Consider the following 19,273-nt stretch of genomic DNA (forward strand, 5'->3'; position numbering starts at 1 on the left):
AGGAAGTGCTACCCATCAAGCTCAAGATATGCTACCCATATGGAGCATCCATAGTATCAGAAGTCTTATGAACCAATAGTAACTTTATCTTGCTGGGATTCAAACACAGTCCATTTCAGTCCCTCACAGCCTCGAGGAATCAGGTCAGGCTTCCACTTATCTCCTGTTTGCCTTCAGGTCAAGATGATGACCAATAGTTATAGATGACAATCCTGACATCTTTGCCCTGAGGAAACCTGACTTTAACTGAACTCCCACAGTAAGTAACAATGGAAAGTTGTAAGGGTTAGCCTACCATTAGGCAGTCAAAGATGGCCGCAAAATAGAGGTAAGGATAATTCATTGGTTTTGCCTCTAACACCCTGATTGTTATAGTTTTCTTTTTAGCCATTCTCATTCTTCTCAACGAGCCCAAACAATTCTTGCCTTTTGGCTGGCTGCCTCACCTAATCCTTCTATCAATCCATCACAGAAGCATTTTGGAAAAAGGTTTCTAACTGAATGACCCTAACCCGTGTAATCCAGCAGCAGCTTTGTGTTCACATGCGGTTCTCAGTTCATTCTGGCAATAGCTGCTGGATTGTAATCTCTGAATAAGCAATAGAAATATGTGCTAGACAATACCAGATGATGAGCTGTTGAAGGACAGAAATATGTGTGTCCTCCAGCTAGCTCAGTATCACCTAAACTAGATTGTCATCAAGAATATTGGAGAACAATGTTCAGTCATTGGTGCAGAAGAATTTTTCCATTAACATAGTGACTATTTGAACTACGTAGCACCTCATCAACCTCAGATAGTAAAAGGCCATTTTGTCCTGGCCTTTGGCAAGAAAATCTAAGGAAAAATGTATTGATTACCAAGAAATTGTAGAGCCTCTTCTGCTAACTTCATGAGCATGTGCAATGTGGGAGAAAAGAAAATATAAGTAGAAGATCACTGGTTGTGACTGAAAGTTTCACTAATGTTTGCAATTAGAATCAGCAGAACAATAGCAATAATGAATATTTTACCACTAACTCTGCTTGTTTTGGTTGAAATATTTCCCTTATTGTACAGACCTAAGGTTGCATATACTTAAATATAATTTGGAAGAAGTGCTTCAGACCTTCTGCAAGCACTACATGTTCCAGCTATTCATTAATGCATCTGAAAAATATGTTATTGCTTTAGGGTCCTATGAATGAATGAATGGATCTTTAAAACAGCAATACTTATTTTAGGCTTGCCTGGAAGTCTAAAATATTCAAGTTGCTTTAATGTACAAGAGAGTGATGCAGTACTTACACCTGGGCAAGATTTGCTTCTGAATAATTTTTGAAGCACTCATAGTCCCAGTAAATACCACACAGTTGCATTTCTGGAGATTGCCACAAGTAAACCAACATAAGTCCCTTCAAAGTCTCTTTTGAATTAAGCTTCTGGTGACATGTCTTTTGTTGTTTTTTCCAAAAAAAGTCTATTTAGTGGAAGAAATATGTTGGAAGAAAGGAAATATAAACAGAAGATCACTTGTTATGACTGAAAGTTTCATCAATGCTTGCAATTACAAACATCAGAAAAATAGGTTACAAGAGTAAAATAAAAATAAAATAAAAATAAAAAGAATATGAAAAGTGAAAAAATTTCTTGAGCCTTTCTAAACATTAGGGATTTCTCCAAACCTTTCTTTCTAACATCCTTAATGCCAGAACTGGAAGTATCACAAGTCAAATACGAGTTTACAGTAATCTTTTAATGACTTTTATTCTAATTAATCCTATATTTACGGAATAATCTTCTATGCCAATAATAACTCTTCCCATTGGAGACATTTATAAAATTCCTATTAGCCTGAATTAATCCAGATTTTGATTAGATATGAGCACATTTCAAAGTGTCACTTTCAGGCAGTTTCTTTTGAAAACCTGTATGTATAATCTCTGGGTCTCATTTTAAAGGGCAGCAATTGCAAATTGACATCAGCTAAACTTGGCTTTTCATAATATTAAGATAAACCTTAAGCATTTTTCTGTGCACTCAATAATAGCATGCTACAGAGCACTATTTGAAAAAATTACAAGTTATTGACTCAAAATCTAAGACCTTTCAACTGAATGTTCTATATGACAAAATTCTGTTTACTATTTCTTATTCCATGGACTATTATGTTTGAATGCATTCCATTGCACCATTTTTTAAATCTAACTGCTCATGACAAATTTCTGAACCCTAATTAGTCTATATGCTGCAAATAATGCAGATAGTACAGTCATATTGCAAATTGAAATCTGCATTAACATGTTTAAATCTTAGTAGAAATTTGTATATCCTTGGAATTAATCAATACTTGGCCTATGGATGTTTGAATTATTATAGTAGCTGACAATGAAGAGGCTTAATGAAGGAAATAGAAGTAAATACAGAAACTTAATTCTATCATTCCAGCATAACTTTAATTGTAATAAAGTTTTTAATCTATTAATGCCTAGATAACCAAAAATCTAAATACAAATGAGAAATATAATTTAAAATTCACAGAGGAGTGTCCAAGCAATGTGTTTTCAATATGTTTTCTGGAGGAGGCCCACTAAAGATAACTTTCCCAAAGGCAATTAAATTAGAAGCTACTTTGACACTCCATATACAGTAAGTTAGGTCAAAGAGAATAAATGTTATTTTTTTAATCTATTATTTATTTATTTACTTATCCAATTTGTCCCTGCCCTTCTCCTCCCATTGGGGGACTCTGAGTGGTTTACAATGATCAATTAAAACAAAATCATACAATAAATAAAATATTCAGTATAAAATTACAGTAATGAATAATATAAATAAGAGTAAAAAATAAAAAAGTCCAAGTGGCTAAAGAATCTAAAACAGTCCAAGTGTGGAAGGAGTGGTCTATAGCAGCCATCCCCATGTACACACTTACATATATAAACCTCAAAATTAAAAAAATAAAACTATTATATAATGATATACTTTGCAGCAATATGATAAATGAACAAGAGAGTAGGTTTTGATAAATGAACAAGAGAGTAGGATTGCTTTTTAAAAAAAAAAAAAAATTACTCTGATTTGAGTAATTTTGTTTCAAGATTCTTCTTCTCTTTTCCCCTCCAAGGCTGAAAGCCTACGAGATGGGCCAGGTCAGAGAACTGACAGTGCAAGGATTACTGAAACTCTTGTCTTATCAGTGTCACAGCTTCTTTTTTAAAATGTACCTAATTAGATTGACCCAGAGTCAAAAGAGCCATAAAAGCACTGGACCCTGGACAGGTGGGTTTTTTATATATCATCCTCCCTCTCCTGATAAGGGATGGGAGATGTTTTATTTTGAAAACAAGATATAAAAGTGGAATGTGAAACTTACAAATCTATATGTGAGTGCTTTCTATTGCCTCTATCCTATATTCTATTGCTATTATTTATATATTACTATGCTAATTGCTATTACTATAACAATTACTTTTTATTATTACAATACTATACTCCATAGTATTATTATTATATAGCAATGTTTTCTTCTTACAAATCCTCTTCTGCCTTAATTCCTCCTTCTGGGATTTCTTTTTTTTTTTCTTTTTTCCCTTCTTCTCTGTTAATGGCCAGCATGGAGAGTACTTGCTCCTTTCCACATGGTGCTTTGCTGTGCCTGTATGCATCTTTTTTGTCTGGACCAACCATTCCCTTTGAAGGAAAAACGCCTTCTTTTGTTCGGCTGCTTTACTCTGTTTGCTGGTGGCTGCAAAGCTTCCAAAATACAAGCCCCCTCCATTCTCCTCCCATGCCAGTTTCAAAGTTGCAGCTTTATTGGCAACTCTGCCCTGCTGACCCTGGGGAGAAGGCTCAAATGGGAGAGGAAGAAAGCAGCAGAGGTGCCTGCAATTTTTCTAAGCAGCCTGCTCTTCCACAATAAGGGTATGTTAACAGAGTGTCCTTCTAAATCAAACAGAATCAAGGTGGGGTTTATTTCTTATCCCTTATTTTTTCCCAGATTGAACTGTTATTTATTAAATAGTTCTTGCATACTTTTTTCAATATTATCTTCATACTTTTCTACAAAAGCAAGTGAGCAAGTGCCAAAACATTGTTTTAAATCAATTAATTAAGTAACTAATCTCTGTTTTGATGCCCTTCCTTTACAGTGAGCTATAAGTCCAGAACTGTATTGTGGAAGCAGAGTTCTGAAGATCTACAACTAAATGCAGGTAATGCAACTAAAAAGTTTTAGATAACAGATCCTAGGTTGCATAGAAGAGCAAAAGGATGCTTGGGAATAAAACTAGGAATTTACTGAATTTTTTTCATATTGGCCAAAATGTGCCCAAAATGAGCAACATTGTGTCTTTAATATTATCAGTGACTAATATGTGTGGCATGAGTGAAATCAAGGTACATAACCTAGTCTTTCTTTAACCTATTAAAAGCATGATGGATGGTATAGTTTAATATATACAGGCATTTATGTTAATAACCACAGAATATGGAAGATCTAGACTTGGATTATAAATGGATTAGATGCTGATGAGCAAGTGCTAACAAATGGGATAGGCTGAGCTGAGATAGTATGACTGACCTAAAGTCACAGAATCAGATGAACCCAATTAGCTCATAGAAGCTTATGCCTGTGTTAGTTAGAAAAGGTGGTCCCAGATTCTTGATTTTTTGCCACCATAGATTTACACAGCTTTCCTGCTGTAAGGTTTGAAGTCACTCAGTGAGTTACTGGGGTGAGGATAAACTAGAACCCAGATGTCCCTGGTCCTACTCTAACACCTTAATCTCTATACTTTACTGGATCCAGCATGAAAAAAGATAAACATAATGGACACTGAACAAATAGTGAGGCAGATCTTCAATCAGGGATTGGCAATATATTTGGAACTTTTGCAACCCTGTTTAACAGTATCTTTCCATCAGTTATTGTCATTGGCATAATTTGAAATTTTAGGACTGGAGCAAATGTAGAGGCTGTGATGCCTTGTCTGTCAGCCTAAACTCATGCCTGACTCCAAAAAATTTATTTCCCAGGCTGGCTCAACAGGGTCATCATGGATATTCATAAATTCTAATAATTGATGTTATCCATCAGCAGGTGGGAGCGAGAAATTAAAGGGAAGGTAGACTAAGAAGCAAGCAAATTGCAGAAAAAAATCTTCAATGATTTTTTTAAAAGCTTTCACTGGTATTAATAATTTTCAAAGCTAATTAGATCTTAATTTAAGGTTTAAGAGAATTTTAGATCTGTCCTATGTGTGGTTTTGTCTTTAAATGTCCTAACAATTAAGTATAAAGCATTGGTCTAGAAGGTTTAGTATTACATAATTACATAATTTTGTTTCAACAATTTTACATCCAGAGTATTTGACAGCTGCTTTCTTAGTTCTAAGTAGCATTTGTCTCACAAGATAGTTAAGTCATCAAATGGTACTAACTACACAGTTCCCTACTATCTAGAATTATCACAGGATTTCATAATCTGGTGATAGTATCTATTTCTAAAGATAAAGGCATGTATTTACAAGTTGTTTTGGTTCTTGCCCAAGGAATTAGAACATGTAATTTTTGTGCATCTTTCTAGCTATCTAAAAACAAGGAAAAGAGGAAGCACCCATAAAAAATAATAAACCCGGCAATTACAGAAGTTAGAATTCCATTTTCGTTATGGCTCAGCATTAAAAAGCAACATAAGAGGACATGAGGAAAATACAAATCAATTTACAGCAGCTAGCTATGCTAAACAGAATAGAAGTTGGCAGATATTCTAATTCTTTTTCTGGCTTAACTATGATCCTCAGTCAAAATTTAGTATCTTCTGGTATTTGATATTTCCTTTTTTGTCCAGCCTAGGCATCTCAGGTATAGCATAGCTTACTGATACTTGGTGGCTACTCTGTAATGCTAATTTACTATGTAAATCAAATTAATTAAAATATACAGGAAATCTATATCTAAGAATGGGAATTTATGTCAAACAAGGGTAAAATATACAACTGCCATGTTGCTCAAGCTTTCCCGCCTCTTAGGCTCATTACTCTATAAGTTTGCCAAGCCATTCTAAATTATTATATTTCAATAAAAGAATGGAAAGAGAGAAATACTCTGCTGAAAATATAGCATTTTTTCAGAAATCTCATTACATTGGAAGAATACAAGGCAAAATTCCCACTACTATGATAGATGGAAAACTGTTCCATCAGGAAAGACACAGAATTGAATTGCTGAAACAGGCTAGAGTTATTAATGGGAAGGAGAAGAAATGGAAACAAATATATTTGATCAGGTCTGGATCTGGCACAGTTAATTCAGCTAATTCAGCTCTGGATCTGGCACAAGAAATTTCTCTTCCACATACGAGGGGAAGGAATAAAAACAGCCGTTTCCACATTTCTGAATGCCCTGTTTATGCTCCATGACAAAGCACTGTATATCATAACACCTAATTACAGCATCACCAATAATTAAATGCCACCTTAGCATTAGGTTAGTTACATTAGCATTAATTCTTCAGTCCAATGTTTCTCAGCCTCAGCAACTTGTAGATGTGTGGACTTCAACTCCCAGAAGTCCCCAGCCAGCAAGTTGCTGAGGTTGAGAAACACTGCTTTAGTCTAATCCTATGCTAATTTAGAGCACATGAGAGAATTTTGCTCTGATTGAAAACTACAAGTAACATTCAGTTTATAAACAAAGGAAGTAATGTACACAAATAGCTTGTCTCCTATGAACTGGAGCACATTGATAACAGGTATCTTGCCTTGTAAATGCCCAATACCAAATGTCAGTCCAACAACTGGAAGTGTCAGGTCAAAGAAACTGCATTATTGAATTTGACTGAATTGTGGTACTCTCATGTTATGTTATGGCTGTGTATGTTGTGATACACTGTGAATTCATCAACTCCTTACATATGTGTGACCACTGTATTGATTGACATAGTTCTTGATTGGTTGATGTTGTTAGACTGTTGAAGAGTGGCTGGAGGCATGCCTATTATTCTTTCTTGTATGTGCTGGTTATCTTGCAGTTTACAGTTACCTAGCAACAGAGGGGAATAATGGCAAATTCCCTCAGGAAATCTCTACACTCATTTACTTTTTCTAAGAATATTTGCCTGGATGCTTTAAAAGCTACAATCACTTATATGTCACAGTTCTAAATGGCAAGAACGCTACATGGAATAGGTGAGAATCCCTCAGCGTAGCTTGCCCTAAGTTATTTATATAGTCCAAGAATAAAACTATTCATTGATGGTTGAAAAACTAATGGCACAGTGTCATTTCATAAGATAATTACCTGAAGTACATGCATTCCAAATTTCTCAAGCACCAAGTGAAAGGCTGAAAAGTAACATCTACCATCTACGTATGAATAGAGCAAAGTATGAGAGGAATTCATATATGCCTTCTTAAAACAACATTAGTAACACAACTCAAGTAATAATCTATAAGAAGCAGAGTAAAGTGTACATTGGTCACTCACTTTTTAAATAGTCTTTTAAGGTTCTTGAAGCCAGTAATGGATGGCCATTCAAGAGAAACTAGCTATCAAGCCCTCTGTCAGAAGACATGATTGACAAACCAAGAGTCACACAAACTTCAAGAAGGTGGTTTAATGCAGGAATTACAGGTAAGGTACAGAATCCTGGAAACTATGATAGGAATCTCCAGCCCTCTTTTATTAATACTGTATGTTCAATTAAGGCAGACACTCTGAATATTTTGAAATTATTTTTCCCAGCCTTTTTTGCAGCCAGGACTATGCTGCTGTAGATGAAATAACTAACACTTCTTCTACCTGTCTTCAGCAAAGGATCGTTACTTTGTCGTGGTGCTGGAGCTTGAGCACCTCAATGATGCCATGAGCTAAACCGTGAAGGGCCACCCAAGACGGGAAGGTCATGACAGAGAGGTCAGACTAAATGCGATCCCTGGGGAAGGTAATGGCAACCCACCCCAGTATTCTTGCTGTGAAAACTAAATGGATCAGAAGATGCTGATGCTGGGGAGAGTGGAGGGCATAAGGAAGAGGGGCCGACCAAGGGCAAGGTGGATGGATGACATTCTAGAGGTGACGGACTCGTCCCTGGGGGAGCTGGGGGTGTTGACGACCGACAGGAAGCTCTGGCGTGGGCTGGTCCATGAAGTCACGAAGAGTCGGAAGCGACTAAACGAATAAACAACAACTTCTACCTGTATTCCCATTTCTTATTCAGCCATCTCACAATCTCTCAAATTTTTACTAATTGCCATTTCTCACTATAGATTTATTTAACATATTAAAATATGAGATGTACTCTACCTTGAACTCTTTTTAAAAAAAAAAAGACAGCTAGGTTTATATTAAATACTTAAAAAAAACTTTAATGTGATCTGGGAAAATTAAAAATTTAATGTGAGCTGGGAGTGCTTTTGGTTGCTCCAGCTACTTTCAGAATATTCATAAGCAGGCTTAGAAGTATAGACTTCTAATCTTCAAGCCAAGAGAATAAAAATCAGATGGAGAAGGTATTTACTTATTTAATATTTACTGTCAGATTGGGTAATGTACATTTACTACTCTTAACTTTAGAAGGTTCAACTACAGATTTTATGAAACAAATACATAATTGTTTTCAATAGTTGTATACAGGTCAGTAGACCATATAATAGGTTTGTTTGTTTGCTTTATTTTTTATTCCGCCTTTATTATTTTTATAAATAACTCAAGGTGGCAAATATACCTCTATCTCTAACATAGTTAGAGATGAACTAAGTCAAGCTTTGGGTTTTTTTTTTATGTTGTAGCACTCCAACTTTCAAATTATATTCTTAGATTCATAATGCTTTGCTAGATTGTAAGTTTGATTTTAATTTAGTGGCTATTTGATATTTTATTAATTGATACAAATTATTCACATGATCTTTGGAATAACAAGCTTGAATGTTATGTTCTGACCACTAAATGGAGAATCACATTAAAAAAATGGGACATTAGTTTCCTATAATCTTGAAATGCAGTTAATTCAAAAAATATTTCATCTGTGTATACTGAATGTATTAAATAATGTTTTAATTTAATACAATTAAATTAAAACATTATTTAATACATTCAGTATACACAGTATTTACAAATTTAATTTAATACAATTACTTTTCTGTTGTAGATGTAACTCAGGAATCAGAATGTTAACCAATATTCTAATTCTTTTGTCCAATTATTGTTGTGTTCTGGTTTATTATTTTGACTCTGTATCAATCATATGCTAAGCATGCATATGTTTTTCTTGGTTAAATCTCCAATATTTGGAATATATCATATATGTGCATTTTTTCAGCTGTGGGAGTTGAATAATTATTATGCAACATACAAATAAAAACATAAAACCCATTTGCAGCAGTGGATTGTTGATATGTATTGTTTTGTCAACATCTGAATAAGTATTTTGCTGACAAAATGACAATAGAGAAGACTATCAAGCAATATGGTTGAAGGTTTTGGATTTGTTCTATTTATAACATAAATTTCCCAGGAATTCCCTTTTTTCTCTTATTGATATGCTTATTAATTTTGTGGTTGTGTTAATCTTTTAATATTGTTGTATTAATATGTACTTCTCAAAATTTTATTTCCATAATAATTTTCTTGAAAAAAAGTATCTTCAAGCCCAATCTCGTTTCAAATGTTAATTGACTTCCAGTTCCTACAACTTCTGGGAATACCATATACATCTTCCACAATCCTTTACTCTGAATACCAGTTCACAATTTGCATAAGAGAAAATATTTAAGACACACAATATTATAGAAATTAAACAAATTAATTAATTAATTAATTAATTAAGCAAATAACTTTCAAATCACATCCATTCAATACGTCCTCTGTATTCAGACATGAGGCTGAAAGGTGTGAATAGAAATTACGATATGTATTTGTTACACTAACAGCCTTCCAAACTATTTGGGATAATGTGTACACATAAACCAATCAAATCCTGCAACCTTATATAAAATTTATGATTTCAACTGGATTTATTCAAAGCCAATCTGAAAAGAAACATTGTTACTATCTGAACTGATGAAGTGAAGCATTGTAAAAAATTATATTCAGGGAACAATACAATGAACAATTGCAATCTATACCATTAAGAATGGATGGATATCTGAAAGTTCAAGCTATAAAAAGAAAATAGTTATATAATTACTATACTAGCTGTTGAAGCGTGATATCACCATATGGAAGTAGTAGTAGAATTATCATTTAATGGAAAAGTCCAACAGTACTTCATTCAGTAGATACAAGAACAGGTGCTTAAAATTCTACTTCACATTAACAGTCAGCTTTACATCTTGGTACTTCTTGATGCTTCAGCAAAGGATCGTTACCTTGTCGTGGTGCTGGAGCTTGAGCACCTCAATGATGCCATGAGCTAAACCATGAAGGGCCACCCAAGACGGGAAGGTCATGACAGAGAGGTCAGACTAAATGCGATCCCTGGGGAAGGTAATGGCAACCCACCCCAGTATTCTTGCCATGAAAACTAAATGGATCAGTACAACCAGAGATATGTCGGTATACCATCGGAAGATGAGACCCCCAGGTCGGAAGATGGTCAAAATGCTACTGGGGAGGAACAGAGGATGAGCTCAACTAGCCCCAGACGTGATGACGCAGCTAGCTCAAAGCCGAAAGGACGGTTAGCGGCCGACGGTGCTGGTGGTGAATGGCGAATCCGATGTTCTAAGGATCAACACGCCATTGGAACCTGGAATGTAAGATCTATGAGCCAGGGCAAATTGGATGTGGTTATTGGTGAGATGTCAAGATTAAAGATAGACATTCTGGGCATCAGTGAACTGAAATGGACTGGAATGGGCCACTTCACATCAAATGACCACCAGATCTACTACTGTGGACAAGAGGACCACAGAAGAAATGGAGTAGCCTTCATAATTAATAGTAAAGTGGCTAAAGCAGTGCTTGGATACAATCCAAAAGACGACAGAATGATCTCAATTCGAATTCAGGGCAAGCCATCTAACATCACAGTGATCCAAATATATGCCCCAACCACAAATGCTGAAGAAGCTGAAGTAGAGCAGTTCTATGAGGATCTGCAGCACCTACTGGACAACACGCCTAAAAGAGATGTTATTTTCATCACAGGAGACTGGAATGCTAAGGTGGGCAGTCAAATGACACCTCGAATTACAGGTAAGTATGGACTGGGAGAACAAAACAAAGCAGGACATAGGCTGATAGAATTTTGCCAAGACAATTCACTCTGCATAACAAACACTCTCTTCCAACAACCTAAGAGACGGCTTTATACATGGACTTCACCAGATGGACAACACCGAAATCAGATTGATTACATCCTTTGCAGCCAAAGGTGGCGGACATCTGTACAGTCGGTAAAAACAAGGCCTGGAGCTGACTGTAGTTCAGATCACGAACTTCTTCTTGCACAATTTAGGATCAGACTAAAGAGATTAGGGAAGACCCACAGATCAGCTAGATATGAGCTCACTAATATTCCTAAGGAATATGCAGTGGAGGTGAAGAATAGATTTCAGGGACTGGACTTAGTAGATAGGGTCCCGGAAGAACTCTGGACAGAAGTTCACAACATTGTTCAGGAGGCAGCAACAAAATACATCCCAAAGAAAGAGAAAAGCAAGAAGGCAAAATGGCTGTCTGCTGAGACACTAGAAGTAGCCCAAGAAAGAAGGAAAGCAAAAGGCAACAGTGATAGGGGGAGATATGCCCAATTAAATGCAAAATTCCAGAGGTTAGCCAGAAGAGATAAGGAATTATTTTTAAACAAGCAATGTGAGGAAGTGGAAGAAGACAATAGAATAGGAAGGACAAGAGACCTCTTCCAGAAAATTAGAAACATTGGAGGTAAATTCCAGGCAAAAATGGGCATGATCAAAAACAAAGATGGCAAGGACCTAACAGAAGAAGAAGAGATCAAGAAAAGGTGGCAAGAATATACAGAAGACCTGTATAGGAAGGATAACAATATCGGAGATAGCTTTGACGGTGTGGTCAGTGAGCTAGAACCAGACATCCTGAAGGGTGAGGTTGAGTGGGCCTTAAGAAGCATTGCTAATAACAAGGCAGCAGGAGACGACGGCATCCCAGCTGAACTGTTCAAAGATGATGCTGTCAAGGTAATGCATGCTATATGCCAGCAAATTTGGAAAACACAAGAATGGCCATCAGATTGGAAAAAATCAACTTATATCCCCATACCAAAAAAGGGAAACACTAAAGAATGTTCAAACTATCGAACAGTGGCACTCATTTCACATGCCAGTAAGGTAATGCTCAAGATCCTGCAAGGTAGACTTCAGCAGTTCATGGAGCGAGAATTGCCAGATGTACAAGCTGGGTTTAGAAAAGGCAGAGGAACTAGAGACCAAATTGCCAATATCTGCTGGATAATGGAAAAAGCCAGGAAGTTTCAGAAAAACATCTATTTCTGTTTTATTGACTATTCTAAAGCCTTTGACTGTGTGGACCAGAACAAATTGTGGCAAGTTCTTAGTGGTATGGGGATACCAAGTCATCTTGTATGCCTCCTGAAGAATCTGTATAACGACCAAGTACCAACAGTAAGAACAGACCACGGAACAACGGACTGGTTTAAGGTTGGGAAAGGAGTACGGCAGGGCTGTATACTCTCACCCTACCTATTCAACTTGTATGCAGAACACATCATGCGACAAGCTGGCCTTGAGGAATCCAAGGCTGGAGTTAAAATCGCTGGAAGAAACATTAACAATCTCAGATATGCAGACGATACCACTTTGATGGCTGAAAGCGAAGAGGAACTGAGGAGCCTTATGATGAAGGTGAAAGAAGAAAGTGCAAAAGCTGGTTTGCAGCTAAACCTCAAAAAAACCAAGATTATGGCAACCAGCTTGATTGATAACTGGCAAATAGAGGGAGAAACTGTAGAAGCAGTGAAAGACTTTGTATTCCTAGGTGCAAAGATTACTGCAGATGCTGACTACAGTCAGGAAATCAGAAGACGCTTAATCCTTGGAAGAAGAACAATGACAAATCTCGATAAAATAGTTAAGAGCAGAGACATCACACTGACAACAAAGGCCCGCATAGTTAAAGCAATGGTGTTCCCTGTAGTAACATATGGCTGTGAGAGCTGGACCATAAGGAAGGCTGAGAGAAGAAGATCGATGCTTTTGAACTGTGGTGTTGGAGGAAAATTCTGAGAGTGCCTTGGACTGCCAGAAGATCAAACCAGTCCATCCTCCAGGAAATAAAGCCAGACTGCTCACTTGAGGGAATGATATTAAAGGCCAAACTGAAATACTTTGGCCACATCATGAGAAGACAGGACACCCTGGAGAAGATGCTGATGCTAGGCAGAGTGGAAGGCAAAAGGAAGAGGGGCCGACCAAGGGCAAGATGTATGGATGATATTCTAGAGGTGATGGACTCGTCCCTGGGGGAACTGGGGGTGTTGACGACCGACAGGAAGCTCTGGCGTGGGCTGGTCCATGAAGTCACGAAGAGTCGGAAGCGACTAAACGAATAAACAACAAAAAACTTCTTGATGCCATTTCTCTGCAACAAAGGTTCATTAGGAGGATGGCATGGCTAGTTCTAGTAGGAAATCCAAGTGCAATCCCAACTACAAATCCTTACAGAATAAATGTGTTCACTTTAGCACTGGCAAGGCAGCAACCCTTACTTTGTGAGAATAAGAAAATGTATAATTAAGACAGATATTAAAATGTACATTTATTTCTTTTCAGCTATCCAGGATGTCCTAATCTTCTAAATTCTTCTTAGATTTGCCAAATCTCACCAGAATAATATCAGAACAGAATAGCCCTGGGTGATGCGCCCTCTGAAGAGCTACAGATACAGCTTTCTTGTTGATATCTTCAGTGCATACCAGAATAAGCCGAAGTGGAGTGTGAAGTGGCTAAAAGGTTGTGGCTGAAGCAAAGTCCACAATAATAAGGTGTGCTAAAATCAGTGCTAAAGTGAACACAATTATTCTATAAGGATTTGTAGTTGGGATTGCACTTGGATTTCCTACTAGAACTAGCCATATATGTCATGCCTCATAGACAGAAATGTAAGGACATTTTTAAAACAAGAGAAAGAAAAAGAAACAAAATTTAATCTTGAGGTCATATTTTATGGACACTAAGAAACAGGAGTGAAGAAAATATTTTGTCTTTGTATCTATGACGTCTTGCAATATTTTCCTCAGTTGGACCATATCAAGGAACTAGTAATCTGTCAGTTCCTTTAGATCAAAGATTGCCTCATCTTGTTCAACTTCCATCAGGGTTTCTTCTTGAAATGAAAACGTTGTGATATCCCTGGTTGGAATCTTCCAGTTCATTCACTGGGATCAATATTTAGTGGAGCATGTTAGAACATAAGCAAGCCCATTAAAATTATATAGAAATAGATGCTCAAGATGCAAAAATACAAACTGAATTAAGGAATTAGTTGATTTTACTTGAAAAACTGCAGTCTTTGAACTTTCTGCCTCATGGTGGAAGGAAATATTCTTCCTTTAGGAGCAGGCTGAAGGGTAGCCTAAGAATTTACAATTAGTGAAAAGCAGAGATAAGGAAAAAGACCAAGAAGTACCCTTTGCTTACTCTCTATTCCTAGTGCCCATACTGGTTAATAGTATAAAAAGACTTCAGAGATTATCTCTCTGGAGCTCAACGCACACACTTTGGGAATTTTCCAAGATCAATCAGGAAAGTTATAGACTGTGGGATTCTTCTTCCAATAAAAAATACTTTTGATCTAGAAGGAACAATCTGACCAAACTTAAAATTTTACAATGCTGTCCAGATCACAGGATTATCAAACCAAAGAAACAAAAAAGTAAACAGTCAACTTCTACTTCAAAATAGAAAAGGCTTTATAAGAAAAGGCACTTCATACAGGGATCCAAGAAAAATAAGTATGAGCAGGAATGTAAGTTAATTTTTGGACTTACAAGAAGACAGCAAAAGTTGTCAATATATTTTGAAACATTCTAACATAATTTTTTTCCTTCAAGTTACTTAAAACTTGAAGCCTGTTTTTAAACATATAATATGAAATGTTTGTTTAAAAGTGAAAAAATATCCAGAATTTTAAAAATACAGAAAAGAAAGGTAATTGAAATAATTTCCATATCTATGTAAGATTTTACACCACAGAATCTTCTGAGTGTACTCATTAATTGTAATTAAAAGCAATTTAAAACCACATTCATTTTGCCTTATAGTATAAGCTATAAAGCCTCATGATAAATGAGGCTTTATAGCTTATACTATTAAAAAAAAGAAAAGAAGAAAAGAAAGAGATAAACCAACCTAATTATTGTGCATCTTACTGAATGAACAATACAAAACTATTACTTTACTTTTACTGCCTTAATAATACTTATTTTATTTCAGGTATTTTTGTATATATTTCGTAACAGGTGATTCATAATTTAGAGGAAGACTGTAAAATAGCTTTTAGAATTGATCATATCTCTACTAAATGATGAGAAATGAGATAAAGGAGCTACAAGAGTTTAAAGCTACCCAATATAAGAAAAACAAATACTGGTAAAGCTTCTGACTTTCTGTGAAACCCATTTCGCTAAGGCAAGCCTCTCATCCATTTTTTAAAAAATCTACAGCACTCAATAATTGATTATGGTTCTTAATTTTTAATGGGATTTTAAGTACTAAATATGAATTTTGAAGAGAAGGACAAATACTGAAAGAACTGTAATGTAACCAAATTAAGGATCTTAAGCTGTAACTCAAATGCTTAGAGAACAATGTCAGGCTTTTGAATGAATAATTTAATTAGTAAGTAACACATTGATTAAATATATATTTGAAAGAAGAATCATTTTCTTTCAAAAGGAATCTTATGAAACAAAATAAAAAACAACTAGTGAACTGTTTCCACCGTACCCACATCTCTTAAGTCTTTTATTGTTACTGTTTCATGAATTTTCTTGAATTGTTAATAGTGAAAACAGGATTTTCATTCCATTTGAAAAGGGTGATAGTAAACATTGTGTCCTACCTATTATTAATGGTGGCCCATGCATCGTTAATATTATTGGTCATCATTTGTACTTTTCTGGTGTCATCAGTTGAGTAATCCCGAAGAAGTTTAAGGGCCAAATCGTTTGCCACATCCACGTTTATATGCCATTGCCGTAGCTCTTTTGCAAATTGCTGAAAAGAGAGAAAAAATGTGAGTTCCTTTTGAGAAAGGCCTCAGTAAGCTATACAGACTGAAAGAATATACAAAGCAATTTAAATACTCATGATGGAAACATATAACCTTTTCAGTTACAAATATCAGAAACACTTTAGCTTGTTAGTCTATTCCTTAATATGCTATGAAAATTTATTGGAGAAGTCACCTTTCTTATTCAATTAAAAGTTTGGGTTATTTGGGGGGATCCCACAAAGTCTTTGAAGAACTTTAAAACCAGTTCTGAACTTGTGCCAACCCATCATAGTGACCTTATTTAAGAGTACTTTCATTTTTTTCTGATTCCACATTTTATCTGAAACAGGACAAAACTGTTTCCCCAGGAACTGGAAGCTTGTGGGTAGATTATTTTTCCATAACCCCATCTCACCTCCTAGGACCCGAGATTTACTCACACAAAATCATTCCAGAGGCCTTTCAAGGGGAAAAGATGGCTTGGTAGCTTCACAGTTTCCACTAATAATATTCATGATGATAATGATGATTTACATATGACTAGAAAACAAACTAATAATGTACATGGTGGTGATCTAGCAATTTATTTTCTTCTGGGAAAATGTTAATGAATCAGTTTCTAAATTACACATTATAAATAAGTAGAACAGGGTTTTATTTTTTTATTTTTCTCAAAAACACAGAGACCTAAAACTTGACCATAGGACTGGCTGAGCAATGTAAAAATAAATAAATAAATGGAGGTGGAGGTGGAGGAAGAGCAGGAGGAGAAGTACTGCATAAATTTTAAATCTAATTAAACAATTTTCTTTCCTTCTAAACTGCACTATCATTCAGAAGAAATTTGGATAATGCGTGTAAGTTAGCTATGATATATTCATACTCTATTGCATAGATATATTATCCCTCACTATGAGTGGTTTAGATACTGTGAAGTTTACTCCATGTATGTGTATGGTAGTGAAACATGTTGGGAGATAGAGCAAATGTGATGCACTAAATAAATAAAAGATACTTTGCATCCATTTTATGGTTTTCTTTATTGCTTTATCTTTTATTATGTAATGAGTGCCACCTACTGGAATAGTTCTAAACATATGGACAGAAAGGTACTTTAATTTCCTTTGAAAGTTTAATATACAATTTTCATTGCTTACTACTTTTTTTCTAGTATATATGGAAGATGTTCAAAATGATGTTCAAAATATTGCTTCTGCATTTGATTATTTGGGTACCTTTGCTTCACATTCATCAAAATCACAGTTTTAGAATTTTTCATTTTAATTAGAAAGCAATACAATCCCATGAACTATTTATATGTTGATATTTGTAAGAAGTAAAATAATATCCACAATCAGTAGTCTATTGATATATTTTTCTGACTCCTTATTATGACAGTGTACAGAACATAAGAAATAATTTGTAAATTTCAGTCTGCAAAATTCTTAGCTATAAAGATTAAGAATTCACCTGTGTGAATATTTTTGTTTGTATTGATAGATGCCAATATTAATGTATAACATTAAGACTGAGCATAAAATACATAAATGAATATTATTCCATAATATTTTTGTAGGTTTTGTAGATCTGAATAAGTTTAATGGTTAAATTCAGTACTATGGCCTATAACACTCTTGTTATTTATTATGTTCATATGGGTTATATGACTAAAATCACTGGAATTTTAGTCATTCATAGTGTCCAGTTCTGCTTCCAGGATGCTATTATATGCGTATTATATGCTTATTATATTATATGCTATTATATGCTTATTATGTGTCCTGATTACCAGGAAACACACTGAGACAATGACTTGGTCTCTAATATTTATTAGTAGTACTTAACAAGAATCCTAGCAAACTGAGGAAGCGTGGGAAAACCCAGCCATATAAACCCCAAAGGTTAAGGCGGTCCCGATCTGTGTCTCTTTGAATGGCTGAACAGTTCCTCAGTGCTACGCATGCGCTTGACAGTCTGGGTGGGAGCCCCCTGCTCGCCATCCTTACTCCTGACATTATGGTCAAACCACCCATTTGATTTTTAAAACAATATTGAAATACAGAATCAACAAATATTGCTTTATTGATAGAACAGAATGAAGTAATGGCTTGTACACTTTTACTAAGGAATAGTAACTAGAACCTATACTTTCTCCAAATTTAAATAACTTTGTAATCCCTTCTAATGAACACTATTTAATGGGCCTTCTGAATCAATTACAAGGATATTTAAAAAGTGGTGCTTCTCACAATTAACTTCAGTACTTTTATCTATTAAATTCATGACATTACTAAAGTTAGAAGGGGACTAGGAGCCTTATTCTCTCTTTCTCTGAGGAAATAATTAATCTTTTCAAAAACTTAGGAAGATGTCCAATCTTCAGTCAACACTTCCAATGTCTCTGAACTAAATGGAGACCACAGTGACACCATATGTGTTTTATCATCCAACCTATTAGAGTCCCATTATTTTCTGTTTTACATGACTTCATATAATGAATTTTTATAATTAAACTAATGACACATCCTTTTCTTCCTCTTCTGCACTCCCCTTTTACTTTCAGGCATCATTTATCTCTTAAATATGTTTTTCCTTTCCTTTCCTTTCCATAGGAAGGGCTATATAGGGCTTTATTACCTAAGTTTATGGTGACGTATTTTATCTCTCTTCCTCATTCATTCAATGAAGTAGGGAACTGTGTAAGCAATTCTGTTGACATATATTTACAATTTTTTAAAAAAAATATAAATGAGAGATAAAGTAAAAGCAATGCTTTTACAGAAAAAAATCTGCATAAATAGACATTCCCATTAAAATGAATTTTAAAAAACTTTTCCAGAAACTGGAAAAAGTTTCTTCATATTCTAATGTTATGAATAATATGAATAATATAAACAATGAACTAATGCAGTGATATGTATGTGTATGTATAGCATGGTTATAATTTTAACCCTTTCTATAAAACCCTGTGGCCATAACACTTATTAGTGTTAATTTCTTTTGGAAAGAGGTTCCTGGAGGCTCATATAATTAATTTAAATAATTGAATTAATTTACAGATACAGTATATAGGTTGAG

The 19,273-nt window shown here is 35.2% G+C and overlaps 1 protein-coding gene across 4 annotated transcripts in view; it reads right to left on the reverse strand.

The window, feature by feature from the left end:
* DMD (dystrophin) overlaps positions 1–19,273 on the reverse strand; it is an 895,878-nt gene that overhangs the window by 188,319 nt on the left and 688,286 nt on the right. For all 4 annotated transcript variants that reach the window (XR_010068066.1, XM_063305215.1, XM_063305211.1 and 1 more), the window contains one exon: positions 16,043–16,197. Coding sequence is in view for 3 of the 4 variants with exons in the window: in XM_063305215.1 (XP_063161285.1) it covers positions 16,043–16,197 (155 nt within the window). In the remaining variant the exon portion in view is untranslated. The remainder of the gene's footprint in view (positions 1–16,042; positions 16,198–19,273) is intronic.

This window comes from Candoia aspera, chromosome 5 (assembly GCF_035149785.1).
Source record: "Candoia aspera isolate rCanAsp1 chromosome 5, rCanAsp1.hap2, whole genome shotgun sequence".
Taxonomy (NCBI): Eukaryota; Metazoa; Chordata; class Lepidosauria; order Squamata; family Boidae; genus Candoia; species Candoia aspera.